Source organism: Tenebrio molitor, chromosome 4 (genome assembly GCF_963966145.1).
Source record: "Tenebrio molitor chromosome 4, icTenMoli1.1, whole genome shotgun sequence".
NCBI lineage: Eukaryota > Metazoa > Arthropoda > Insecta > Coleoptera > Tenebrionidae > Tenebrio > Tenebrio molitor.
In genome coordinates this window covers 27,546,915-27,572,719 of record NC_091049.1, presented here as the reverse complement: position 1 = coordinate 27,572,719, position 25,805 = coordinate 27,546,915, and the positions used below count along the sequence as shown (strand labels likewise).

Below are 25,805 nucleotides of genomic sequence, written 5' to 3'. Positions count from 1 at the left end.
AATATGACAATGAAGTAGAATGAAGAAAAAAGATAATGCGTCAATTGATTTATTATCGACCCTCATTTCGGTGAAATTATAAATAAAAGATTTTATCTTCAAGCCGTCTAAAATCGCTCCTTTGTGTATTTCTGTCTATGATGGAAACGGTTGAAGTGGCTTTTTTGTAACCGGATTTGAAAAACTTCAAGTCCTAGGAGTTGAAATGTCTACAGGCGACTCAACAGAGTCAAAGGTAAGGTCATTTGAAGCATTTCTCACGATTTATTTGTCAATAATTACACGAAATATTTAATAATTAAATTTTTCCTGTTAAAAAATCATCTAAAAAAGCGAAATAACGAAATTATTTCCCGTTATTTAACCGGTGTCACTGTGGTGTAACACGAGTCGCCTGTGTGCATGGATGGCAGTTGTCAAAATTCAAAATTGCAAGATGGTTGTTCAACGTTAAATAAAAAGTAAACTTTAGACTTTACTAATTTATTATTAAACCTTCGAATAATAACTAATAATATTGCAACAAGAGAAGGAACTAGGAATTACTGGTGTCCAGTTGCCGGCGGTAAATAAATATCAAATTAATGATAGGAACACGTGACAAACACAACATTTTAATGAAACGTCAAATATCGGTAATTTCACCTCAAAGTAGGCGTTGAAGAGTCGATTGTGAACGCACTATGGATTACGTTTTTACACGAGTGGTGCGTTCACAATCGACTCTTCAACTCCTACTTTGAGGTGAAATTTAAAAAAAAAACGATACAATGCCAGTTATCATGGTTTTGATTTTGCAATGTCTTATCGAGCCTTACCGGGTTTCGTGAATGACCCCCTTAATTGTCAAATTATAGAAGTTTTAGTTTAAAAAGCGAAATTTCCAAAAGAGTGACTTTCAAAGATAATTTTTGTATTTGAGAAACTTTCGAAAAAAAAATTAACGGATATTCATTAGAAGCTACCCCTCGTTTTTGCCAAAATACAAAATAAAATTATTAGAACGCCCTTCTTATTTGAAAAGAGTGCGATAGTAGGTATGTTATTTTCTTTATACCTTGTATAATTTACTTTCAAATGTCGTGAATATATAAAAAATATATCTTTTTATTCCTAGCAAGAAGTTCTTTCCACCACTATAATATAAGAGATGCTACAATTTGTTACAAAAGACTTAGATGGACGAAACACCGGAACGGTTTTAATTAATACTGTCTATTTTTTTTTTAATGTATAATGCATTCTTATAGTCCTGAACTGGCACCTGGTGATTTCTTTTTGTTCCCTAGTTTAAAAGACAAGATCCTTTGAAAGTTTTGCGAATCTCGTAAGCAAACTATTTAGTGTAATTTTTGTTCTATGACCTGTTTCATCAAATAATTCATTAAAAAATTTAAATTGTATTAGAATTTTATTTAACAAAATGTATATTGTTTTGCTTTTACAGCTTGTAAGCCGAAGAGTTTAATCAACAAGTACTTACTAAATTACTGATTTTAAACACATTTGAGCATAGAGAGAAATCATACAAGACTATTGGAAACTTGCAAACATTATTATTTTATTTTAGTTTCGTTTCTCCGCCATATTGAAATTCTGAAAAACGTAAAAAAACTATCTGTGTTGTATTGCATCGTACTATTGATTAAAAACGAATTTTGTGACGTTCCTCTGCTGCAAGCTGCAAGTGCAGCATCGAATTCACAATCCTGGCAAAATTACCAGAAATTTCAATTCAAATTGAAACTTCTCCGCCATATTGAATTTTTGAGAAAGACAAAAAACTATCTGTGTCTTGTATGCATCGTAATACCAATTAAAAACGAATTTTGTGTCGTTCCTCCCCTACAAGTGCAGCATCGCATTCTCAATCCTCGCAAAATTACCAGAAATTTCAATTCAAATTGAAATTTCATTTTGGGTCTAGTGCGCAAGTCAAGGCCAGCTCACCTGCGACTCGAAAATTTCAAAACACAACGCTCCGACTTCTTGCTGCGGTAGTTGCACACGTTGCACCCTCCAGCAAAGTAGATTTTCGTGTTCGATCGGTCGATTTTCTTCATCCGGGTGCGTCTCGACGATTTCATTGCGGTCTTCGATCAATTCTCGAAATTGGCATCGCTTTTTTGAGTTTTTTGTCGGCGCTTGCTGGCGACACTCGCGCCACCTGTGGCAAAAATCGAAAGTAGCGTTGCCATGGTGATGTTATTTGACAGTTGATTTATTGACAGATGAATTAATTTTTTTCTCTGTTAAGTTTTTTTTTACAAGGACGAGGTGTCGATTCGGATTAATGACTGTTTTTGGGACCAGAAGACGTTTTGTTCAAGGTAAGTGTCCGCAGTTCGCGACGCGAATTTTGATTATTTTCGTTTTTAATGTTGCCAACCGTTACGTCACGAAATAGCGCATTTTCATTGGTCGACGCCATTTTATCGATGGCTCCGTTTTGTAGTGAAAACGACTTTAGTTTTTAATATTTTCTGTGTTCATTTCTCTAATTCACTCATGATTCTTCATAAATCTATGGTGTTGTTGCCACAAGTAAGTTTGCACGTGTAGTTGAGCCCGTTTGCGATTGCGTTTCATACAATTATCCTTCCCAGTCCTGCAGTCCCACTGCGGTATTTTTTTTACCTGGATTTTATTTATATTTTTCCACGAAAACCGGACTGGGAAAAGTCGCTTGAATTAAACTAAACCGGAATTTTGGCCTAAATTGCGACGTCGATTCGAGCGTCGACTTTGCGACGGTAATTATTTCGAGCTTGGGGTGATTTTCCACGGTTTTTCCTCGCGACCGTGTCCCGCCTGAGATGCCATGGTGTTGGTGTTGTTTTCGGTCGAATTTTCCGGTTTTCTCGCCGATTTTCCCCTCGAACTGGGTAAAAATTTTCAATGTAGGTCATTTCCTAGGGACTTTTTTCGTTTTCCCACTAAATCCACCGAAAAGTTTTTGTTTGTATTTATTGTCAAATTGGCGATAAACACATCATTGTTCTGTTTATTTTTAATAATCCCGAGATTCGAATTCAAATCGTCCAACACGAACAGCGATACTGCAGTACTTAAGCGAAAATGCAACGATTCTAGTGTTGATCACGCGAAAATATAACCTTCAAATTTTTGGGGCCCTCAGGTAGTTTTCCTCAGTGAGTTCGCTTGGTAATTAGTAAAATGTCGGCCACCGCGCAAACCAACGGCAAAAAGAGCTCCAACAGTTCAGCCGTCAACACTCCAGCCAGCACTCCGGTGACGAATGGAAATTCGCAAACGATCTCCCAGAGCACCCCACCGCCCCCCAACAACAACGCCCCCAAATACGGTGAGTCCCCGCGCGTCTCTTCTCAACTCCTCGAATAAAACGCTCCCCTTGCAGGTACCCTTGTTCCAAACAGGATCTTCGTCGGTGGCATTTCGGCCAACACCACCGAAGGCGAACTCCTCCAGCTTTTCAGTAGCTACGGTACAGTAAAGGCCGCCAAGATAATCCAAGACAGAGCCGGAGTATCGAAGGGCTACGGCTTTATCACGTTCGAGAGCGAAGACGACGCCAAGCGCCCCTTGAAAGATGCCGATAACATAGTCCTCAGGGAAAGGAAACTTAATATCGCTCCCGCTATCAAGAAACAGGTGAAGAATCCCGTAGATTTGTCTCTTCTTGGAGAGCCAGTCTTTTCGTTGCAGCCGTTCAGCAGGGCGTTCGACGCGTCCAGTCCTTCGACTGTTGCGCCGGGCAACACGGCCCAGTACTTTTTCCCTCCTAGCGCAGGGGTCCCGTATTTCCAAGGGGGCGTCACCTACTATCAGCAACCGCAGGCCGCCCCAGGGGATCCCAACTCGCAGCCGACCACCGTCTATCAGGGTGAGTAGAAAATTGGAAACGTCGGACACAGTTCCGATCACGGGGGCAGCCAATTACGACCCCAAACAAAGATTTACACCGGAAGTCGTACAAAATTCATGACTTTTACGACTTTCCAATTAATAATTCACGAAGTTCGAGGCGAGTTTTCGTTCGCGCCCATCAACTGATAATTAATTCGTGAACTTGAACTCCGCCGGCATCTGCGTTCGACGAAAAATCTTTGTCTCGTGTGTAAAAAAAATATTATGAATGGTAAAAATTGAACGATCGAAGCGGCTAATTTGAAATACGATCCGATTTCGTTACGAAGAATCGTGACGAAATGTGGGCTTTGATAATTAACGGAATGAATTCGAACTGATAAAAAAATCGGTGTTTGTTCAATCAGTTTTAGCCTTCGTCGAACTGCTTGTTTTGTAATGCGATCTCTTAAAACTGCCGTAACTGCAGGTTACGAAAGATTTGTACGTGTCGAGCGTGGGAGGTGGTTGTTGCTTTGTTGTGTTTAATTTTTTTTGTACCATTTGGGGGTTGTAAAAGTGAAGGTTAATTGGGGTGGTTTAAAAAATGAGACCGTGCAGTTCACTAGTTATTTTCCGTCGTGACAAAAAATCGTCTTGTAAAAATATTTTTCAACTCCTTCATCTGTCATCCTATTTATAAAGACATCAATTAGCGACGGATCGTTCACTCGTCTTTTCCATTTCGTGTTTATTTTGCACCACCATTTTGTTATCAGTTTACATTATTTGAATCGGCACTCTTCCAGCCCCACGAAACACGATCGTTGCAACAACTTCGTAAACATTTTTTAAGCAAACGGTCCGACAAAGTCGCGGCGATTTTCTTTTGTATTTTTGCACCTTTTGCAAATGTTCAAAAAGTGATTGGTCGAGTTTCGATTACAATTTCTGTTTTTTTAACGAGTTGCAAGTGGGCTTTTAATGCGAGGGGTTTATCAGTTTGAAAGTAAGGAGCCGCAGTTGCAGTCGAGAATAAAGCGCTATCTCCATTGCACGCTTGTTCGTTATCTCGGCCTTGCGTAAGCCATAAATCAGAACTACATAAAGCCAGAGTTCCGGATAGTAGATGTTTAAATTTATAAACGGCGCTTAGCAAACGTGACTTTTTTGTAAATTTCGAAATACAACGTAAATTTGGAGGATCCGTTGAAACTTTGGGGTTAAAATGAGCAGTTCCAAGTTGACGCTTTTAATTTATATGATTTGGGAATAATTTGACAAGAAAATAATGACGAGACACCTCTTTGCGACGTCTCCAGTTCTCAGGTGCTTCACAATTAATGTTAATTAATGTGACCAAACGAAGTTTTTTCAGGAGTGATTCTTAGATAATTTCAATAAAAATTTGTCATGGAAAAAAATACAAAAGTTATTTGCTATTTGTCTCGTCGATACGAAAAAATCTAATTGGTGTAAATCTAAAAGAATTGATGTTTTCTTCAGAAATGTTTAAAAAAAGTTCTTTCCAAAACATACAATGTGCAGAGTTCATTTTGAATTGAATAAAAATAGATAGAAAAAAATTGGGTTGTTTCTTGTGCCATTTATCTTGCCAAAAGTTTCTGTAATGAATTGATGATGGTGGGATTTTATTTGGGGAAATGTAGCACAATGGCGCAAAAGAAATTGGAACAGAACGAATCAATATTGTATTTTGGTAATCTAAAAAGAGAGAACAAAATTAATCCCGTCATGTTAATTACTCGTTACTTTACAATTAATTGTTCGCGATAAAGAGATTTGAGCAAATTATTCTTTATCTCCAGAAGTGATTCATTGAAAGATCGGTTCACAACGAATTGATGGAATTAAACACTGTTTATGTTATCTTTTGATTAAAAGAGGTTTAATCGATTTTCTTATTTTTCTTCAGTAGCAGAAATGAATCCTGCAACTGGTGTTGCGAATTTTTCTGGAGTTTGTATCTGGTTGTTTTGTGTAAAATGTAGTTGATGCGGCATCGCCGGATTTTGATTGATTTAGTTTTTAAAATCGTGTGAACAATGTCTGTGTTGTAAAATGTAACACTTTTTAAACATTACAACGCTGTCAAAGTGTGTCGAATATCAAAACATAAATGTTGAAGTATATATTTGTTTTAACTACGTCTAATTAATGGAAACAAATAGTAGTTTGTTTATTGAAACTTGAATTAAACAAAGTGTTAGTGAAGACTTCATCACAGTCCGTACCTACAAGCTGTTATTATACAGCCGGTCCCATAGAAAACAGGCATGTGCCAAAAGCAAAAGAGACTCCAATATGACTAAAATAAATTTTCCTGTAGTAGCGTTATAAAGTTTTCAATTTCACCAATCCCAGAAGCTCGTCCTCAGCAAAATTCAAAATCCCGGCAAGGCAAAATTGCGGCCATCCTACCTTGATGATTCTCAGCTCTGATTGGTCAAGTTTAGGATGTCCTTTCTCGATTATCGCTGGAGATAGTAATAATTCAGATGATCACATTTACCCAAATATGTACTCCCTTTTTCTCTGGGAAGTTATTTCTGGGACAGCCTGTATATTCAAGATGATTAATATAAAATGAGACAATGATTATTATTACTAATTTATAAATTTTTTCTTAATTAATAATTTTGTTTATTTGAAAGTAGTTACATAACATTTCTTAATTTATTATGGGATTCGAGTGCAACAGTTTTAAGGGCAACATAATTTTTTACCAACTTTATTGACACGTGGAGTGCCAGAATATTTCATTTAAATTTATCCTTAAAGTAGGCTTTGAAGAGTACTCGTAGATTGTGAACGCACCACTCGTCAGTCTGCAGAGTAAAAACACACAACGCAAAAAGTGAGTTAGATTTAAACAGCTGATCCTTGATCTGTAATCCGTGGCGCGTTCACAATCGACTCATCAACGCCTACTTCGAGGACCTTCAAAGGTCCATTTCTCAGCCATTGCTTTTAACGACGGTCGTTAAAGTTAACGTCAATTTAATATTTGATGCAAATCAGAGATTCCATGTAAGACTGGTGTTTAGATTTTTCGGGTATGAAATTAGAAACGGCCAAATTTATAATACATACGTATTTTGTAACTCTGTGCTTATGTCATTTCCGCGAAATCCTTTTACATTCTCAAGATTGTCTGCCTCGGCCGCAAGCGGCCTCGGCGACAATTTTTCTCTCGGTTGTTAAAGAATGATTTCACTCACACAAATAACAATTTTTTTTTTAACGTCCGTCAAAAAAAGTGCAAGTTTTTTCATTCGTTTGCGTTCATAAAATATGTGATTTTTGAATCGGTCAAGAAGCGTTAAAAAAAGTGCTATAGCGGTTCATTTTGCGTTAAAAAAGTGCCGTAGCGTGTCACTTTTTAATGCAATTATAAACTTTTGAGTGTCGAAGAAATTGTTATCTAAACTTACGGGCGCCAAAAATTTTTTATATGCAACTCGTTAGTAAAGTATCTTTTTTTTACTCGGCGGTTTTGCGCGCTCGCTTCGCTCGAGCGGCAAATTTTCCTTCTCGTAAAAAAAGTATTACTTTACTCACTTGTTGCATAAATAACTATTTTCTTATGAAAAGACAATCACAAACTGGCAAAGGTGACGACAGTAACAGTTGACGAACCACAACCTATAACATACGGAAAATAAACAGTATTCGTGACAAAGCACTCTTGATCAAATTTTTATTTTTACACACCCAATGCTTATTGATGACTTATTCAGATTTTATCTTGGCTTAAGTTTTCTTTTATAAGTATATTCAGTTGCATATTGATTTGATATAGTTTTACGAAAATAAATTAAAAGAAATTTAATTTTTAATAATTTTTTTTACTACAAAATTTTGAGGAAAAAATCTTCACCTGTTCTGTGTATGTGATGATTATGTTCTAGCACAGAAGTTCTCAACGCTTTCTTGCCGACTGCTGGACCGATTTTTTTTCTTTATAAACATCGCATTTCAATATGAATCTAACATAAAATAGATTTATCAATTTGCTTGAAAAGCAATCCACAAAAAAAAACACGGAATTATAGATCGTCGTTCCGTTACAAAAATTTTTACTTTTTTTTTTGAATTTTTTTTTCGGAAGTAAAATTAGGAACATGAAAGTATTTCAAAAATTTAGATAGACAGGCTGTTCAACACCCGCAATCGCCCTAATAGGGCTTTTATACCACCACCAAATGTTCTGAAATTCAAAGGTAAATAAATTGATACGATTTTTTTGTGTTACATATTCCTTTGCGTGTACAAAATGTTTCTTTAATTTCCTGTGGTCGAAACCATTTTGCATTTGGACTGTTTTTCTTTTGCGGCAGATTTTTTGCAATGCGTTTCACTATCGGTGGCATCCAGAAACTTGTTCTATTTGTATTTTTGTCGAGAATGCTAGGCGGTTTTTTTTTCCAGCAAACAAAGAGATTTTCAGTTGTTACTTATCAAAAACATGAATGCGAACGACCGGTTTTGTAATAAATCGCCTTGTTATGTATCACCGATATATTTTAAGCTCCAATTGCAAGATAAAACAGTTTAGTTTTAATTTTAACCGTTCGGTAAGTAGGTCTCAGTCTTATCAGTAGTTCACTTTAAAAAATAAATATGTGATTATGCAGACAGTAAATTTTTATCCGGTTAAAACCAACAAAACGATAACACTGAACAACCTGTTTCAAGACCACGAGCAGATTATTTTTGCGAACAGCTGATCGGGACACATTTTTGGAAATTTTATGAAAAAAAGCCAGAAACAAATTTTTTTTTCGCCGGAAATGACTTACTTTGTTTGCACCATTGGCATGTTTTTTGTGGTCCAGTTTTCGAATTTTCGGATGAAACATCAACAAGACAAGCGCCTTAACTCGCTCAGATGTTTTTTTATTACATGGTTGACTAATGGGAAAGTCGTAAAGAAAATTGGAACATTTTTGTGTCGTCCATGTAGAAATTGATTATTGTTTTTTGTACGTTTTGTATTTTCTAAACGGAGACAATTGTTGCAGCTCCTCCTGTGTATCCGGCTCAGACCGGCCCACCCCAGGCCCCCACTTACCCCTCGATGATGTTCCCGCATCACATTTACATGCCGCAACAGTACGCCATGCCACCAATGCCGGTAAGTAAACGGCGACCGTCCATTTTGCTTCAATTTTAACAACGATCAGACGATGTGACGAGAAAAATGCGAATTAGAATGAATTGTAGAAAAGAATTTTGAACAAAAGATAATCGTGTTTGGGCACTTGTTTTATCAAATTTTATTATTGTCCATGTCTTGAAACACTTTTTGAGTAGTACTTGTCGTCGATGAATTATTGATTTTTGTCGATGACGAATCTGTTCTGGTTTCGCTGCGATTAATCGAATAAAATCATAATTGTTATTGTTCGTGTATAAATAGTGTGTATGTTCAGTCCAGCAACTACATATCGGAAGGGCTGTATCCAGTCACCCAGCCTGCCTACGTGTTGCTGGACGGCCTGCAGTACTGAGGGCTCCCCACGTCTCACCCCGCCCCTTTCTTAAGGTCTCTGATAGCACGCCGAAACGTCTGTATTTTTTTTTATGCACGAGGCCTTGTTGTGTTTATTATTATTTCTTCTTTGTTTATTTATTTATTTGTTGTAATCGTTGATGTTTTTTTTGTCGTTTCGTTTTATGACATATCTAATTTGTTGCGTCTCAGTTGTTGTTGAAGCTTTATGATTTTGTTGAGCATGCGTGGCGAAATTTTATTTTAGTTTCAAGTCACACAAAAACAATAAACAAACATACGATAGAGATCGTCGTGCAGAGCAGACTGTCGCGGCCGGCCGAACTCGAAAACGTCCCAGTCGATCCTAGATGTATCCGTTGTTGCGTGGTACGAAGGTATCAAAGACGCGACTTTGACGTGTTTCGAGTTGCGGTCGTTCGTTGCGAGATGTGCTTATTTTTGGGAGGAACTTTTGATCGAATGTTTTTTTTTTTGTTGGGTTTAGTACGAGTACAACTATTATCCCAACAACGGAGGAGCCCAGTACATGGTCGGGGGACAGAACGGTCCGGCGAGCGGCTCAACGGGATCATCCCAGGGACCTCCGATGCCACCATCCAACAGTTCTCCAAGACCGCCATGCTACAATCCACAGTTGCCGCCCTATACTCCGGACCCCGTGTACTACAACATGCCAGTATACGGGGGTCCGCTCGAGGGCGCCCCCGTCTACCCAGAAGGTCTGGACATGGCCAACGGCGGTTATCCTGAGGTTAGTCAGATTTTAGGCGAGGTTTTACCAGGCTTTGACGGCGTGGATGTGCAGGGCCCCTACCCTGTGGGCGAGCCGTCCGCCCAAGACCTAGAACAACAAATCCACGAAACCGATCACCACCACCACCACCAACATCATCACCACCACCACCAACAACAACAACCCACTCAACTGCCGCCGCCGCCCGTGCCGTCGTTCGAGCACGAGCCGCCGGCGGACGCGGACGCCAACCGGCAGACGACAAAAACGCCCGTGGTGTCGCTCCTGTCGATGGAGCAACACCAAGAGAAAGATTTTGTGTCGATGCAGGGCGGCCGCCGCGTCAAACCCCAACCGCCGCAACAGCCGCTCCCGCCCCCGCCCATCATGATACAGCACTACCCGCAACAAAACCAACCGCCACCGCCGCTCTATCACTACAGCTTCAACGGTCCGCCCGTCCGATCTCAGATGCCGCCGCCGCAGTACAAGGGCAGGGACGCGACCGCCCTGAACAACGGGTGGAGAAAATCGCGGAGTTACAACAACGCCGCCGCCGGCGCCGCGACGCGCAAAAGCTACGAGAACGGCAACAGGAACAACAACAACGACACGTCGAGCAGGTCCAGCCTGAGGAGCGACTCGAACTCGTCGGCGAACGCCGCCGTCGACGAGAACAGGAACGAGGAGAGGGCGCAGGCGGCCGCGGCACCGGTCGCGACGGCCATGCTGCCGCCCGTCCACCTCTACAACGGTTCGAGGACCTACCAGAGTTCGGTGGGGCGGCGCAACCTGAATAAAAACAACCAGCCGCCGAACAAGGAACAGCAGGACAACAATAACAGAAACAAAAGTAATTTCGTTGTTCAACAACAGATGCGGAACAACGGACAGCAGAACTTCGTGATGGCGTCGGCGTCGTCGTCGGTGGCGAGAAGGAACAAGAGGTCGACGCGTCGCAACGTACAGTCCGGGGGCTCGCTCAGCGAGATCGGTGCCGGGGACGCCCCCTTGGCCAACAACGACGTTACAGATACCTGTAAAAAACTGGAAGCTATGAAAATGTGATTGAAGCGTGAGCGTGGTTCTTGTTGAGACTTAAGGAAAGGGTAATTTATTTATTATAACAAAAAAAAAATAAAGAAGTTTGCTTGTACATAAAAAACAAAAATAATAATAAAAATGCAATATTATTTAAAATAATCGACAATATTATTGTTATTAATACAAAAGTGAGAAAGTCGTTTAGCTATTGGACTTTTTTCTAGGTTAGGTTCTTTTGTAGATAAAAAAAAAGATGAAAAACTAAGTCTTACACATATTTTTAACAAGTAATTGTTATTTAATGTATAAGGATGTGTAAAGATAAGTTTAGTTTGTTTATTTTTTAAACTCGATGACTCTATTTCGCAACAATCGTATATCTTAGTAGAGGGGAAAGTTCGTCGTCAAGTCCTTTACGTGTCCTATCTCAATAAAAAAAAAACTTGTAAAGTACTTGGCCAACGTTTGGTCGTCGGAGCTGAACAGTTTATGCCTTAATTTCCTCTCAGTGTACACGTTCTTCACTGTATCAATCTAGGTTAGTTTTTTGATATTTGATTTTTTTGTTTCGAACAGTCTTTATGATTGACTTTAAAATCAAAGTGAGATTTTTGCTCAAAAAGGCTGCCATCGGTTTTAGTCCAAATCGAGTGAATCTATATTATTGGCTCTCTAAATCTTTTTCTCCCACACGCACCACTATCCGCGGTAGATTTTTTCCTTTCAACGTTAGAACTCGGAATATGTATTTCAATTTTAGGCTGTGACGTTAAATTGTTGAACACGTAGGGTTATTTCAAAATTCAAAATTCTTCACGGGACAGATCATCGTTGAATAATAAATCAAAAACAAAAAGAGTTTCAAAGAGCCTAAAATTTGTTGAATGATTTTTTTTCCAAAGAAGTATTTTAAGATTAGCTCGTAAGATTGTAGCACGTAAGATAGTAATTTATTAAGTAGTGTAGATATTTAGGTGTCATAGTTCATAAAATTTGGCCAAAACTAATTACACTATTTAGTTAGGTTTGTCATTGAAAACGAATTTGTTTGTCTTAGGGTCGGTGCGTCGCACCGCACCGCGTTTTTTCTTATTGAAGTATATTAACATTGTACCTGTATTAAAAGTATGCTAAAACATTTGTAAATACTTATTTAGTTGATATACTTGTTGATGTTTGGAAATTTTATCGATAAAGAGCGTTTTCGTTGCGTTATTGGCCAACGTAGCTTTTAATTTCTCTAGGATTAGGGAAGGAATCACCCAATGCCCCCTCACGAAAACAATTAAGAGCAATATGTAAACTTTGTCAATTTTAGTTTGTACATACCCAGGAAAAAGCAAAAAAACTTGGTAAAAAAAGTAAATGCTCTAAAAACGGTTGTGCATAAAAGTTGTAGTCGTAACATTAGCTCTAGTATAAATAGACGATTATTAATTGGCGATTTGTTTGACCGCCAACCACAAAATACAAACTGAAATGTGAGCTATGATAAGCCAAATTTTTGTGATAGCGGCGAAAGATGTGTTTTGTAAAATTAAAATTGATTGAACGGTTGTAATTTTTGAAACACAGATTTCCGACTTAAAATGTGTGTTCAACAACATGAAATCTGTAGGCGTTAGACTTGCTTTCGGGGAGGCTGCCGGGCGCCGGCTCGCTACCTCGTCATTACTACATAGTTATTAAAAACATAAATGAAAAAGTAAAATAGCATTATTAAAACTATAAATGTAAAATAAAAATGCAATATTTTAGAAATTATTATATAACTTAAGAAAACAGTGAGAACTATTTATTAATTACAATAATATTATTATTAATTACTATTAATTAAGCTATGTACAAAGTATCTCAGATAATAAATTTAAATTTAAGAAGTACACCCTGTTTCAAAACACCTGTTGACGACCATAACCAAAAAAAAAAATCGAATGTACAGATTGCAAAATTTTGTCAAATTGCTGCGACGTGCACGCCACCTAGGTATGCAGGAATAAGGTTTTGACAGTAGCGGTCAACGCGAAATTCAAACCGAACACGTTTTCACCACGCCTGAAGTATACATTACTTTCAGAATACTTTGTTTTTTTAAGGATTTTACCCTGTTTGTAGGGTAGTACAGGTGTCCCTGAAATGCGCGGCAAAATTTTAACCACGAGCTACTAGGCTTCATGTAGAGCTCGGAAATAGTTATTTATTTAAAGAGTTCGTGTGTAAATTGGGCATTTTTTTGGCATGAATGGGCCAGTTTAAAACGCGAGAGAAAATGCATTAAAATGAAAAATAAGCAAATAGGCCTCAGTAGGTATCGGTGTCGTTATTTACTTACAGCATTAGGGTTGTAAGTTCAATTTTCAGATTGTGTGAACAACAATTGTAAGTAGCTAGAACAACACGATTGCGCGAAAATTTTATTGAAAGACAACAATACAAAAGCTACTTATTGTAAATACAATTAATCACACAGTTCTTGCATTTTGTTCGCCCAGTTGCCGACATCGACATCGTTTCGGTCTTCAATCTCTAGGCTTGGCACAAAAAGACTCACTTCCAGTTTTAATGATATCATCTACTGTTCTCGTTTTCGTTGCTCGCACAAGAGACCACTTTGTAATACACGTCATACTGGAAAAACGACGCAAATTACAGCGACACCTCCAGAGACGCTCGTCTCTTGCACTCCAGGTCGTCCTCGAAACAGGATCACACACGTTACCGTTCCAGGGCCTGGTACTTTTCTGACTTGACGTCGGGGTAACCCCAATGTACATTTTTCGAAATGAAAACAATTGAAAGTGACATTTAACAATTATCTAAATATATTTTTTTAAATGTCAAATTTGACGTTTTTGCCCTCGTTAATCAATCTGCAAATTCGTGAAAAGAGTATGACTTTCATAACCTTTTAGAGTTGTACAAATAACTATTTTAAAACTATCTTAAAAACAGGGGAAAAAACTCATTAATGAATACAGTTTTTACATAAATTTTACAGACAGAAAAATTTGCTTTTTAAAAACTACCTTATAAACAGGGTAAAATCCTTAAAAAACAAAGTGTTCTGAAGGGGCCTAACTAAAGTACATAGTTACATTTCTAATTTTTATTGCAACTTTCACAACCAGTCAGGTAGCAATACAAACATTTTACACAATAATTCTGGTCTTTTAAAAAATTACAAAATGTACAGGGTGTTATTGGAAGTTGTACAAATATTTTAGCAACGATCTACTGGCTTCACGTAGAACTCGGAAAAAATATCTAAAAAATTCTATGTCAAAAAATAAAAACACATGTATTTTTTGAGCTACAATTTTTTTTAATTGCTTTTAGCCTTCTACGTTGTCAAACAACCTCGTAGGTAAAATTTCGGCACATTTTAAAAATACACCCTGTATATCAAATTTTATAAAACGTACACCAATGCGGTTTCCTTGTTTTAAAGCATATTTCCTATAGGTTACTTCGCATTGGCGTACATTTTATAAAACATGACATACAGGGTGTATTTTTAAAATGTGCCGAAATTTTACTTACGAGGTTGTAGAACAACGTAGAAAACTAAAAGCAATTTAAAAAAATTATAGCTCAAAAAATAAATGTCATTTTATTTTTTTACATAGAATTTTTTAGATATTTTTTCCGAGTTCTACATGAAACCAGTAACTCGTGGTTATAATATCTGTACAACTTTCAATAACACCCTGTATAGTCGAATAATTTCACTTTTGCTACCAAGTTAAAACTAGAAACAAGGTATTTCTGACTTAGGTTAGGTAACTTTGTAAACATGTGGTAGTAGTACGGGTGGTATGTGTCTGCTGCACAGGGTGAACTCCCCCCAACCTTTAAATTTAAAACTCGTTGAAATAATTATTAATTGTCACTGCTGTCAGATCTTGAGTCGCGGAAAGGCTTTTCGGTAAACAGGATGTCCCTCGCGACTTTCAGTACGAAAAAGGTCCAGATACAATTGAGAATGAGAAGGACAAAAATCAAGATCATGATGATGTAGTAGAAGGAATAGTCCCGAAGGAAGGGCAAAATTCTTGGAGCGTCTTGAACGTAACTGAAACGGACGCATTATTAGCGAAACAAGTGATCCGAGCTTTCACCTTTTCACCGCCCAGAAGGGCAAAAATCCCAGTCTCGTCACAATCCAGACAAATACGAAACTGAAGTAGGCGACACGAGAGACCTTGTCGTGCCCTAAGTAGAGCGTCATTTTGGAGACCTGCAACACACCCGTTAGATTCTTGTGAAATCCCGAAAAAGTGAAAACCTCTAGGAGGATGTCGCTGCAGTCGATGAGAACGAACCCCACCATAAAAATCCGGGACAAGTTGGAGTTCCAAGCGAAGTAGAGCAGAATGATGGAGGTCACGTGATGGATGAGTGTTGGGTAAAAGTCTTTCTTCTTCGCATTCAAGTGCAAAACGACCAGTTCGGACCAGTAGAAAGTCCAACTGCACATGACGTACCACCAGACATCGCTGGTACCGCTCTGGTCCCAGTTGGTCCTAAACTCTCCGATTAAAGACGAAAAGAGCGAACAGAAAGCACTGACCAGCACTGATCGAGGTCCCAGAACCAGGGCTTGTCCCACACGATGGTCACCGCGGCCGTCCAGGCCCCACCGTAATAACAACCCCTCCACAAGCTCTCACAAAACCTCGCCAAAACGCTAGGTTTGTCTTGCGCCCCCCTCAACTCGACCCATCTCTGCACTTCCTCCACCGACATGTCGAGTTGCTTGGCCAAGCCCCGCACCTGCAACGAAACACTAGATTCGGCAAGATAAGTATGACAAGTACCCGCGCGAGCTTCCATCGCTTCGAAGTCGAGTAGGCCTTCTCCAGAACCGGATTGTGGGGGGGTTTCTTCACTTGGATCTGCTTCACACCTAGCAAGACCCCGATCTTCGTGAAGATGTACCTTGAATCAAAACAAATCTTTTTGGGAATTGGAGAAATGTCGAGACTGACTTTTGGCAAACGTTGCGGACAGTGAGAGCGGCGAGAGCCCCCACGATGGGGTACAGAAGTTCCCAATTGTTTCTCTTGTGCGTGTTGCCGAAAGAAAGATCCAGGTCGAAGCGCATTTTGCACAAGTTGGTTCGTGACTGGCAGCGAAAAGAATGGAGGAAATAAGATAAGATAGTGATGGAGTAAAGATAAAATATTTAGATGTGTTTAGATAAAAACATATAGAGGGCGCTGGTGTTGAATTGAAACCGTAACCGTAGAAACCCTCAACGATCGAAACCTACAGAGGGTGGTAGTCATATATTATTAATTGCTTCACCCTGTATAATAAATTAATAAGCGACATTAATTTCTTTTCTGTTGATTGATATCTGCATCTCACTACTTTTTGGTTTTCTCTTGTATCTTTCTTTTAATTTGTTTTAAATTCTTTATCGAGGAGATCTTTTCCAAAATAGTTTTAAATGATTCTTCATTCATTACTCTTTCCTTGTAGCTCTCGTAGTCGGAAAGGCACTCATGTAGATGGTCCGGCGCAGAGCACAAAATGAAGCCACGCCACCCATAATTGTTGGCAAACAGCTGAACGTGAAGAGGGTTTCTCATAACTCTTCCTTTTGATTTTCTTAACATAATAACTGATAAAGACGCGTTCTAATAAAAAATTAGTACGACAACCATTTCTTATTACTCCATCAAAGATAAAATCTACCTAACTAGTCCCAAAAAAAAACCCAAAACTGTCTAAATTCTTTTAAAATTCACACGATAACTTCTCTAGTTTGACCATTTCCTGCTAGGCAAATGATTGCATGAACAAAAACACGATTAAGTTCTCCCACTAACCCACCATACGCATCTCACTACTTGGTGCTTTTGTCCCACAAATACATAAACGCAATGATAGTAAATGGTCTTCAGGTGATCCAAAACTTCCGATTGCTTGTTCGGAAGTGTGAATGAGTGAGAGTGTATTTGTCACGCGCACACCGTGGCAGGTGCAAGCATTTCTGGGAGGACTGCGATCACTTTTTTACGATTGCATTTCCAAACTGTAGATGCTTGTCGAAGTTCAGGCAACTTTTGATTGGAGCGTCGAGTCCAATCGCGAATTATTTTTGGACTTGTACCTACCAGAGGAAATGTTTTCTTATTGTTTTCGTCAAGGAACGGCTCACACCAACTAAAAGGAGCAATTTGCTTGCATGACCCATTTTGATCTTGCACTCAAAGAAATCAATACGACAGCGGGAAAGCATTTGGTGCGTGCCGATCGGCTACCTAATTAGACTGAACAAGTTAATAATTAACATAATAATACGTGGCAACAATCATATTTCAAACATCAATCAGAAGATTTTTAGTTCTATTACATATTTGTTTTTTTAGACTTTTGCAATGGAGAAATTCAAATCCTGTTATAAAGATTCGGTCCCTGACACACATTTTTTAATTCCAGCTTGCTGGATCTGCTTTTGTATGTTTAAAACAGTTTGAGAATTTCTTCATTTTTAAAGGTATGTGACATTTGGAGCGGGTGACATCAGCGCCATCTGCAGCATGTTGGTAGTAGAATAGATTAAGCAATACCAAAACAGTAAAATTCCCTATTTTAGTGGTCGTATATGCGAAATGGCTGCCGTTTTAGATTATTTTTCAATAGGTAGTACAGTGTGGTGTAGGACATGTTATAACACAGAAATCGAAGGGGAGGTGATGGCGTTTGACCCCCAAGTGAAAATGTTAATACTGAGTATCCTTTTCCCATTTAAACTTTCAGCGACCCCAATTAGGTTAAGTCACTTTCAGTCATGTTGTTTCCTTAATGTTCACTAGAATGTGGTTCAACGAGCGGTGATTCTAAATTAAACGACGTCCACTTCGTCAATCTTTCGTTGGTTAGTGAGTTACAGGTGAAAAAAGAAGTGACTGCATTACCTGAAGTACCACAATCGTTAAATTTGCAAAGGGTGAGTTGGCGCGATGCGGGGGCCCACCTGACGTTCTCCCTTTGTAGTTAAACACGCGGGTGCGGAACCAGGTCGACAAGAAACGTCGCATATTACAAGCAATCTCGGCAAATGTATCGACAGAAGGCCAGAGTTTATTTATAGCAATCGCCAAAACAATAAAAGAGGTGAGGTGGAGGAACTCGGAAATCGTCATCTGGAACCAGGAGGTGATAATCAGCCCACCCTACCAGCTGGAAAATATCAGGGGGGACACGAAAAGCAAAGAATACTTATATATAAAGAAAGTCGTCGAGAAGCATATGAAGGACATAGCAATGAATTCCCAAAACACCACACAGGTTCAAAATGCAACACAACAATAAGAACAGCGGCTCCAGCCCTAACTTATTTTAGTTGAATTGAAGAATTTCCGCATAGTATTTTCTCAAACAATTCCGTTTTATTTTTCTTATCATCGTAGACAATTCCGATGTTTTTTTTTGTTTTGTTTTTCAATTTTATTATTGGTGTATTAAATATTTTTCTTAAGGAAACAGTAAAAATTGTACAAAATCCTAGCTGGGGAATTTTTTTCGCCGTCAATAATCCGGTGCCGGACCCAGTGATTTTCAGTTACTCAGGTTGGCAGCGCGCAGTAAATGCGTTTGATTTGGTGGCATTTTTCAACGTTATTTAGACGTGACTTCCAAATGGTTAGCGCAAAAGAAGCGTCGTAATTTGCTGAAATGCGACTCGTACCGCCGACTGGCCCATAAAACAGGAGGAATTAACGGCCCCAGCGCGATCAAATCGAGAAAATCCGACCGAGCGACGCCATTTTCGTAAATCTGTCAAATCTAAGCAAGGTCCGTCTGTCAAATAATTAATTTAGAAGTAAACAATAATATTTATTAAAAATTGTGGCAATCGTGTGCGATCCAGGGCCCCCCGATGAGTTCCGGTCGAACGGCCGATGCGGCGCGTGCTAAAATGTGTGTCGGTGGTTTTTAGGTCAACACTACCAATATGGGCAAATTATGGCGAACCCCGAGTACCGTCATGTAAGCAGGTTTATGGGATAGCTTGGGACGATGCACCGAGCGATTAAACCATCAATAACGGACCTGAACCAACACCTAACCTGTAAATTGTGCAAAGGGTACTTCATCGATGCCACCACCATCATTGAATGTTTACACACATGTAAGCCCCCTGCGCGACACACGCGCCCGCTAACCTTTGATCCGTCGCACAGTTTGTAGGAGCTGCATAGTCAAGTACCTGGAAACGAACAAATACTGCCCGGTTTGTGATGTCCAGGTCCACAAGACCAAGCCGCTACTCAACATCCGACCAGACAAAACTCTACAAGATATCGTCTACAAACTGGTTCCAAGACTGTTACAAAGTGAGTAAGGGTGAAGTGAGGTTGTGTTGTTTCATGGGGGTTTGTTTCAGATGAGGTGCAGAGGCGACGCGACTTTTATTCGGCTCGTCCGGACGCGAAACCTAACCTGGACCAAATCGGGGACGACTACCAGCACATAATCACCCCCGACGAGCCAGTTTCGCTGACCTTGTGCTATTACGGGTGTAAAGAATCGGCGCGGTATTTACGGTGCCCGGCTGCGGTCTCAGTCGGGCACCTGCAAAAACTGATCCGGGCCAAGTACGGTCTGTTCGATAATCATCACGTGGATATTTTGTACAATCAAGATTGCCTTAACTCGACCTTGACGCTGATGGACGTGGCTTACATTTACGCGTGGAAGAGGAAAGCGCCGATCGAGCTCACCTACCGCATCTACGAGTACACGGCCAAGAAGCCGAAGCTCGACGTGAAGGAGGAGGCGGTTCAGAGCAACAACAACAACTGGAAGGAGGTGCAGCTGAGGATAAGCGAGAACGGCGAGATGTCCATCATCCAAGACGAGGCCCTGGAACTTGTAAATAATAACAATTACAAACCTGAAATCGTTACGGTCGTCGATAATAGCAAAGTGACCAAAAAAGAGTTACCTGAACTTAAGTATATTGGTAAGTGTAGTACGGAACAGGTCAGTGTGGCGAGCAGTTGTGTTACGATGTGTTCGTCGGCGACAACCAAGACTGTGTTTAGTACGATCAATTCGAGTAAGTGTAGTGTGTCAAGCGACAGTGACAAGAAAGTGGAAGAGGAGAAGAAGAACGACAAAGAAGAGAAGGGAGTGAAGAGGAAAGCGGAAGGGACAGGGGAGCAACCGCTCAAGCAGCAGAAACAAACCATTCTGAACCATTCGATCGGTTTGCACAACCTGTCCAATAACCATCCGTTGAAGAAACATTCGCAACTGAACAAGACCGAACCGGTGGAGAAATCGGTGGAGGATTCGGTGTTCTCCAAGCCGAACGTGATCAACCGGAACTTCACCGGAGCCACGCTGAACAGGCCCGGCACGCCCAAACCTGTCTCCAAACCTTGCTACATGCCTAAACCTGTAATAAACGTCCCCAAACCTAGCACCAGTATCAGCGTGAAAAACGACAAAGTACAACCGACTAGCTCAACCTCCAGCAAAACCGAGTCGAAACCTACCCCCACTACGGCCCCCTCCGCTCAACCCCAGCCCCTCCCTCCCCAACCAACCAAACTGATCAAGAGTAAGGCGAGCACGCCGATTGGCTACAAGACCCTGCGGGACCCGCCCAAAAGCTGGAACTCGCAAATCGCCAAGGCCAACATCAACAAGCCCCTCCTCGACCCGAAGCACGGCGACTTGAAGAACGTGCGTCCCGCCAAGTTCTTCAAAATGCGCAACAACCTGCCCAGGTACCTGGGCAACCCGGCGTCGGGGGTGAAGCCGCTCTACCAGGTGCACGTCAGCCCCGAGAAGGACAAGGAGAAGTGCCAGGGCGAGATCAAGAAGCACTCGATCGTCAAGATCGACCCGAAGACGCTCAAGCCGATATCGGAGAAGGCGCCGGAGACGACGTCGCTGAGCAACTCGTCGAGCGACCTCAAGATCAACACCAGCTCGGTGTCGATCTTCAATCCGCTCAAGCTGCAGAACTCGCCCAAGGGCGAGAGGAAGTCGCCGAAGAGCCCGCACTCGCCGAAGACGACGGTCAAGGGCGGGTCGCCGCCCACCAAGAGGGACAAGCTCAGCTTGAACTTCACGCCGCCGAATCCGTTCGTGCCGAATCTGGCCTCGCCGACGGTCAATCCCAACCAGTTTCTTTATCCGACGGGGCCGCCGGGATTCCCGCCATACGACCCACGGGTGATGGCGGCGTACCACAGTCTCATCTACGGACAGAGGATGGCGTTCCCGCCGCCCGGATTGACCATGGATTTGAACCAGAGGAAGAATTTCGAGTTGGCGGGACCGACTAGTCCGAAGGTGGGGGGGATGGCGCAGTCCCACGGTTCGCAGGTAAGAAGGTGGGAGCTGTAGGGGGTAGATCTAGTAGGAAACATCTCCAGTAAGAACAACAAGGGGGAAAGATGGTTTGATTAGTTTAGCGGTTGGCCGCGGGGGCGCTGCGCAATCTATGCTGTCACTTTGAAACATGGATTTATTAAATAAATACTAATAAATACTAATAAATTAATACTAAATAAATAAATCCATGCTTTGAAATATTCATAATAATTAACATACTTGTTGTTAGGACAGTTGAAAATATGTATTTTATTCCGGAAAAAACATAAAATAATGTAACCTAACCTAACCTCACTTATTCAATAACTTTCCAACTTGCGGTGTAACAGTAAAATGGTTAACAGAAACATTAAACGAAATCGTTTCCATACAATTTAACGGTGAGAACACAGAGGAAACTTACATTTTTAATGAATTTAGATACAAAATTTTGAAATAATGACAGGGAAAGGGATGTCTGGGAATTCCCAACCGTAGAAAAAATACGATTAAATTTTTAAATTGTTGAGGAAATTCTTCAGTTCATGAACAAAGAGCAACTAGACAAGACCTAGGATGATTTTAATTTCAAAGCAGAGTAATCCAGAATTCAGAACTTTAAAACGATCTTCTTTAAAACTGTTGGCAGCAATGATCGACATTTTGGATTTTTGACAAATCAAAAAATTGTTTGAAATAAATTAAAACTGTGAGTGGAATAATGTTATCTGGCAGCAGATTATTAGTGAATTCCAATATGTTTTATTTTGGTAAGTGGAACCGTCAAAAATGAGCGTTAGAAAGTGAGAAATTTATTCAGCGTTGAGTAAGTTAGGTTATGTTCGTGTTGAGGACAATTTTATTTTGTGTGGTGGAATGATTCTTGCGCTGGATTTATCTTGAAAATGAATATTGATGAATGAAATTATTTAAAAAGTACGTTTTTTTCTAGAGAAATTGTTCGCGTCTTTAGGTGTGAGACTTTGGTGGTGGTTAGTTTCAGAATGCGCCACAGATGTCGCGTCGCGTCTTCACAAATGTTGGAATACATTTTAATGGAATAATTTTTGCAGCAAACTCCGATGAAGCCGCCCCCCGGCGACCAGTTGGGCGTGCAGAACTCGTCCCGACCGAGCGTGGGCGGCATCAGCACCGCCACGACCACCATGGCGAACTCGTCCACTTTCAAACCTCAACCGGCACCTAAGAAGAGCAGCAAAGAGTCGACGGGCAAGAACGAGAAGAGTCTCCAGAACGCCGTCGAGAAACTGACACAAAACAGGGTAAAAGAAATCAAAAACGAGGCAGCTGTCAACAAGGCGACCGCCGAAACGAAGAAACAAGAAGAGCCGCCCAAACCGCCGCCGCCACCGAAACCGGCCGAATCGCCGAAACCGGCGCCGCCCGTCCCGGAACCACCCACGAAGCAGCCGCCGCCACAAGAGAAAGACAAGAGTCCCGTCGAGAGTAAAGACAATCAAACGAAAAAAAGCGACGACGAACCGAAACCGGCGAAGGACAGCTCGAATACGAACGGGGAGGCGGCGAAGGCGGCGGCGGGCGACGAGTCGACCGGGGACGGTAGCGATAAGAAGTAAGTTTTCGAATTCGTGCAATCGGAAAGTCGGAAAGTGCCTAATTTTTTCGTTGAAACGGCTGATAGGTGCCTTTTTGCTGATTCACCGTAGTTAAAGAAAAATGAAACACCAATAGGAAATCTCCTGTCTCTTTTTAAGGATAATACTCTGCTTTATAGTTTAGTAGAAGTGGTTTTTTTTCTTGATTATTATATTAAGCGTGTTTGTAAACGGGTCGGTGTCGGAATGTCGTTCATATTTTGTAGCTTGAGTTTTCGAGGGTCCAGGAGCAGGACGACAAAATTTCATTTCGTAAAACGTTCAAGGCTTTCGCCTTTGAAATTTCTCGTTTCAATCGATTCAAACGTTCGACGGCTGTGATTTTATTCCACTTGTTATTTCGTCGATTTTTTGGATACAAAATATGGACTTTTGTGGCGCATTCAGCTTGTTTATAAATACCTGTTTTGGATTTTTATATAAATATTAATATAGTTTAAGACATTTTTAATATTTGAGTTATGAAAATGAAGATTTTATTGTACATTGTAAATAATTCAGAGCACAGATGATTTAATAAAAATAATATTTATAGTTTTAAGGCTGCTTTAACCTCCCACACGTCACATCGTGTCGTAATCACTGGCCAGACTGAAGTCCAGCACCTCGTCACCCGTCAAGAAGCGAACGTCACTCTGACTGTCACCGTTCGACGACTGACTCAGTCTGTTGCAGCGGCACAGTTGGTACCTCTTCGCCACGAAAGCGGTACCAACCACACTGAACAAAACACCGAAAACGACCCCAACAGCGAAGACGATCGTTTTCGTCTTGCTCTCTTCCGTCTTGGGCCCCACCACGATGTTCTGATGGGAGGAGAACTTGTCGTTTTCGTAGTCGTTGATTGGTTCAGTTTCTTTGACAGGTGGCGGAGTCTCGACGTCGACGTCTTCGATCACGGTGACCTCGTCGTAGTCTCGGTCGTCAGGTTTGACGTAAACGATCTTCGATTCTTCTTTGTGCGCCGGAGTGGTGGTCGTCATCAAGATCACCCTGATGAAGGTGGTCAGAGGAGTCGAGGTGGTCCTCGTGGTCGTCCTCGCAGTGGTAATAATCCTCCTGGTTGTTGGGATCTGGATCGTGGTAGTGCTCAGTTCTGTCGTCTCTTCTACGTCGGTGGAGCTGCCGACGACGCAGAAGTCGAAATAGTCGGGGCAGCACCGATTCCTGTCGAAGCATTGCTCGTCGCAGTCGCACGTGATCGTCCACTCGCTCGATTGGGTGTCGTTCAGGTTGCACCGGTGCTCGCAGGACTCGACGGTGATTGGCGGCTCGGAGCTCGCAGGCTCCGCCCTGCAAAAACTCGCGTCACAGCCAATCAGATCACGCGATAGACTCACGTCGTGCTCTGCTCGACTTCATCCTCGGGACTGCAATTCCTGATGATTCTGACGTCGTCGATGGCGATGTCGCTCACGTAGCTCGACCCTCGAACCCCCTCCACCACAATCTGAAACAAAAACGTCGCGATCACCCTCCCCCAACGGGGCTTCCAACCTGGAATTCGTCGGCGACGGGTCCCAGAACGACCAACCCTCGGTACCACTTGTTCCCCTGGTTGCCGTCTCTGCTGAAGAGGGCGCTGCTGGGGTTCAGATCCCACGACTGGGTCACCTTCTTCAGGTAGACGTGCAGGCTGCCGGTGGTGGCGCCGTACATGTGGTAGTAGAACTCGAAACAGACGGGGTCGGGGGCGGCGTCGTACACGGGGGAGATGAGGCGAGCGGTGTCGTTGATGTTTCGCGCCGAAGACTCGATGTACATGTAGTAGCCGTCCTTGCCGGCGCCTTTGGTGTGGTCGTGGCTGGGGCCGGTGCCGATGGCTCCGCTGGGGGTGGCGTAGTTGAGCCGTTTCCACTCGAAGTCGTGGTTCAGGTCGTGGTTCCAGCCGCACAAGTCTTCGCCTTCGAAGTCGCACGAAAGAGGAGGAGTCGAATTGGTCGCTGGAAACGACAATTTGTCTTAAGATGGAGGGTGCTAAGGTTGTTCTTTCTGTAATAAAGGAAAGATTTGTCGAGCGCTTACGTAGACAAGTCGGAAGAGGATTGTCCCATCGCTGTCCATCACAGTAGGTGATGTTGGCCCCCCTGAGTTGAAAGTGACTCATGCAGAAGAAATTCAAGACTCCTCCTCCGTGTGAGGGGTAGATCAAGCCGTTAATTGGTGGATTGGCCTTCTGACACGTCGCCCCTACGGCGAAGAAGTTGTTTCAAGAATTCGCAACGCTGTACCAACTTACGGACACATTTGGGAAAGGAGTTGTCCCACTTCCCGTGCGCGCAAACGCTGTACCTGTCCCCCGCTAGCATGTACCCGGTGTTGCACAAAAACCTGGCGATCCTGTTCCTCTGCCTGTACCTCACCCTGCCGAACTGAATCGTGGCCGGTGGACACTTCTCCTGGGGGTAGCGGAAGGACCACCCCTCCGCGAGGACGAGGGTGTAAACGAGAACACCGAATAGGTTCATCTTCTGGCGACAACTGAGGATTTCATCGAACTTGACCCTTATCAGTTCCTCGGGAAGTTGATACGGCGAGAAGGAAGTGACAATCTCGATGTGCATTTCAAGAATGTGTCAATTTGATAAATTTGTGGAAAGGAAAAAATGTGAGGGGGAAGTTTGGTGGTAAAAGTGATACAGGTATGATTTGAATTAGGCGCGCGCAGGCGCACTCGTGATTG

General features: G+C 41.6%; 5 protein-coding genes across 9 annotated transcripts; 3 read left to right on the top strand and 2 right to left on the bottom strand.

Moving 5' to 3' along the window:
- Window positions 1-1,988: 1,988 nt before the first annotated feature.
- On the top strand, window positions 1,989-13,027 carry LOC138127676 (transcription factor mef2A-like). Of its 5 annotated transcripts, XM_069043738.1 has the most exons (7): window positions 2,178-2,330; window positions 3,140-3,325; window positions 3,380-3,633; window positions 3,688-3,865; window positions 8,874-8,986; window positions 9,852-10,118; window positions 10,173-13,027. In XM_069043738.1, exons 2-7 carry the CDS (start codon window positions 3,178-3,180, stop codon window positions 11,166-11,168), a joined length of 1,956 nt encoding a protein of 651 aa, XP_068899839.1. In that variant the 5' UTR covers window positions 2,178-2,330; window positions 3,140-3,177; the 3' UTR covers window positions 11,169-13,027. The 5 variants fall into 5 exon arrangements, with proteins under 5 accessions (XP_068899835.1, XP_068899839.1, XP_068899838.1 ...); XM_069043737.1 differs by having other exon boundaries at window positions 9,852-13,027; XM_069043734.1 differs by having other exon boundaries at window positions 1,989-2,330; window positions 3,380-3,865; window positions 9,852-13,027.
- A 518-nt stretch (window positions 13,028-13,545) lies between these two features.
- On the bottom strand, window positions 13,546-16,299 carry LOC138127678 (ceramide synthase 2-like). Its single transcript, XM_069043739.1, has 6 exons — window positions 16,133-16,299; window positions 15,962-16,082; window positions 15,715-15,917; window positions 15,430-15,667; window positions 15,263-15,381; window positions 13,546-15,216 (listed from the first exon to the last, which is right to left on the bottom strand). Exons 1-6 carry the CDS (start codon window positions 16,246-16,248, stop codon window positions 15,024-15,026), a joined length of 990 nt encoding a protein of 329 aa, XP_068899840.1. The 5' UTR covers window positions 16,249-16,299; the 3' UTR covers window positions 13,546-15,023.
- A 1,425-nt stretch (window positions 16,300-17,724) lies between these two features.
- On the top strand, window positions 17,725-18,662 carry LOC138129928 (protein LSM12 homolog A-like). The gene is made up of 3 exons (XM_069046262.1): window positions 17,725-17,885; window positions 17,969-18,102; window positions 18,150-18,662. The coding sequence occupies exons 1-3, from the start codon at window positions 17,765-17,767 to the stop codon at window positions 18,465-18,467; spliced, it is 573 nt and encodes a 190-aa protein (XP_068902363.1). The 5' UTR covers window positions 17,725-17,764; the 3' UTR covers window positions 18,468-18,662.
- A 77-nt stretch (window positions 18,663-18,739) lies between these two features.
- On the top strand, window positions 18,740-23,663 carry LOC138129926 (polycomb group protein Psc-like). The gene is made up of 5 exons (XM_069046259.1): window positions 18,740-18,950; window positions 19,096-19,287; window positions 19,340-19,492; window positions 19,543-21,497; window positions 22,559-23,663. The coding sequence occupies exons 2-5, from the start codon at window positions 19,176-19,178 to the stop codon at window positions 23,081-23,083; spliced, it is 2,745 nt and encodes a 914-aa protein (XP_068902360.1). The 5' UTR covers window positions 18,740-18,950; window positions 19,096-19,175; the 3' UTR covers window positions 23,084-23,663.
- LOC138129927 (uncharacterized) lies at window positions 23,555-25,706 on the bottom strand. Its single transcript, XM_069046261.1, has 5 exons — window positions 25,362-25,706; window positions 25,148-25,312; window positions 24,620-25,065; window positions 24,463-24,572; window positions 23,555-24,415 (listed from the first exon to the last, which is right to left on the bottom strand). The coding sequence occupies exons 1-5, from the start codon at window positions 25,684-25,686 to the stop codon at window positions 23,686-23,688; spliced, it is 1,776 nt and encodes a 591-aa protein (XP_068902362.1). The 5' UTR covers window positions 25,687-25,706; the 3' UTR covers window positions 23,555-23,685.
- Window positions 25,707-25,805: the final 99 nt, after the last annotated feature.

What these genes read in the sequence shown, in the direction of transcription:
- LOC138127676 (XM_069043734.1), top strand. Translation starts at nt 3,178, where the DNA reads ATGTCGGCCACCGCGCAAACCAACGGCAAAAAGAGCTCCAACAGTTCA. An exon ending in CAACAACGCCCCCAAATACG is followed by an intron (nt 3,326 to 3,379) that starts GTGAGTCCCCGC and finishes CTCCCCTTGCAG; the next exon opens with GTACCCTTGTTCCAAACAGG. An exon ending in ACGCCATGCCACCAATGCCG is followed by an intron (nt 8,987 to 9,851) that starts GTAAGTAAACGG and finishes TGTTGGGTTTAG; the next exon opens with TACGAGTACAACTATTATCC.
- LOC138127678 (XM_069043739.1), bottom strand. Translation starts at nt 16,248, where the DNA reads ATGCGCTTCGACCTGGATCTTTCTTTCGGCAACACGCACAAGAGAAAC. An exon ending in TGGGACCTCGATCAGTGCTG is followed by an intron (nt 15,668 to 15,714) that starts GTCAGTGCTTTC and finishes CGGAGAGTTTAG; the next exon opens with GACCAACTGGGACCAGAGCG. An exon ending in GCAGCGACATCCTCCTAGAG is followed by an intron (nt 15,382 to 15,429) that starts GTTTTCACTTTT and finishes GGTGTGTTGCAG; the next exon opens with GTCTCCAAAATGACGCTCTA.
- LOC138129928 (XM_069046262.1), top strand. Translation starts at nt 17,765, where the DNA reads ATGGCTGCCGTTTTAGATTATTTTTCAATAGGTAGTACAGTGTGGTGT. An exon ending in AGTGAAAATGTTAATACTGA is followed by an intron (nt 17,886 to 17,968) that starts GTATCCTTTTCC and finishes AATGTTCACTAG; the next exon opens with AATGTGGTTCAACGAGCGGT. An exon ending in AATCGTTAAATTTGCAAAGG is followed by an intron (nt 18,103 to 18,149) that starts GTGAGTTGGCGC and finishes CTCCCTTTGTAG; the next exon opens with TTAAACACGCGGGTGCGGAA.
- LOC138129926 (XM_069046259.1), top strand. Translation starts at nt 19,176, where the DNA reads ATGCACCGAGCGATTAAACCATCAATAACGGACCTGAACCAACACCTA. An exon ending in CATTGAATGTTTACACACAT is followed by an intron (nt 19,288 to 19,339) that starts GTAAGCCCCCTG and finishes TCCGTCGCACAG; the next exon opens with TTTGTAGGAGCTGCATAGTC. An exon ending in CGCAGTCCCACGGTTCGCAG is followed by an intron (nt 21,498 to 22,558) that starts GTAAGAAGGTGG and finishes TAATTTTTGCAG; the next exon opens with CAAACTCCGATGAAGCCGCC.
- LOC138129927 (XM_069046261.1), bottom strand. Translation starts at nt 25,686, where the DNA reads ATGCACATCGAGATTGTCACTTCCTTCTCGCCGTATCAACTTCCCGAG. An exon ending in CTCCTTTCCCAAATGTGTCC is followed by an intron (nt 25,313 to 25,361) that starts GTAAGTTGGTAC and finishes TCTTCGCCGTAG; the next exon opens with GGGCGACGTGTCAGAAGGCC. An exon ending in GAAGTCGAGCAGAGCACGAC is followed by an intron (nt 24,416 to 24,462) that starts GTGAGTCTATCG and finishes GAGTTTTTGCAG; the next exon opens with GGCGGAGCCTGCGAGCTCCG.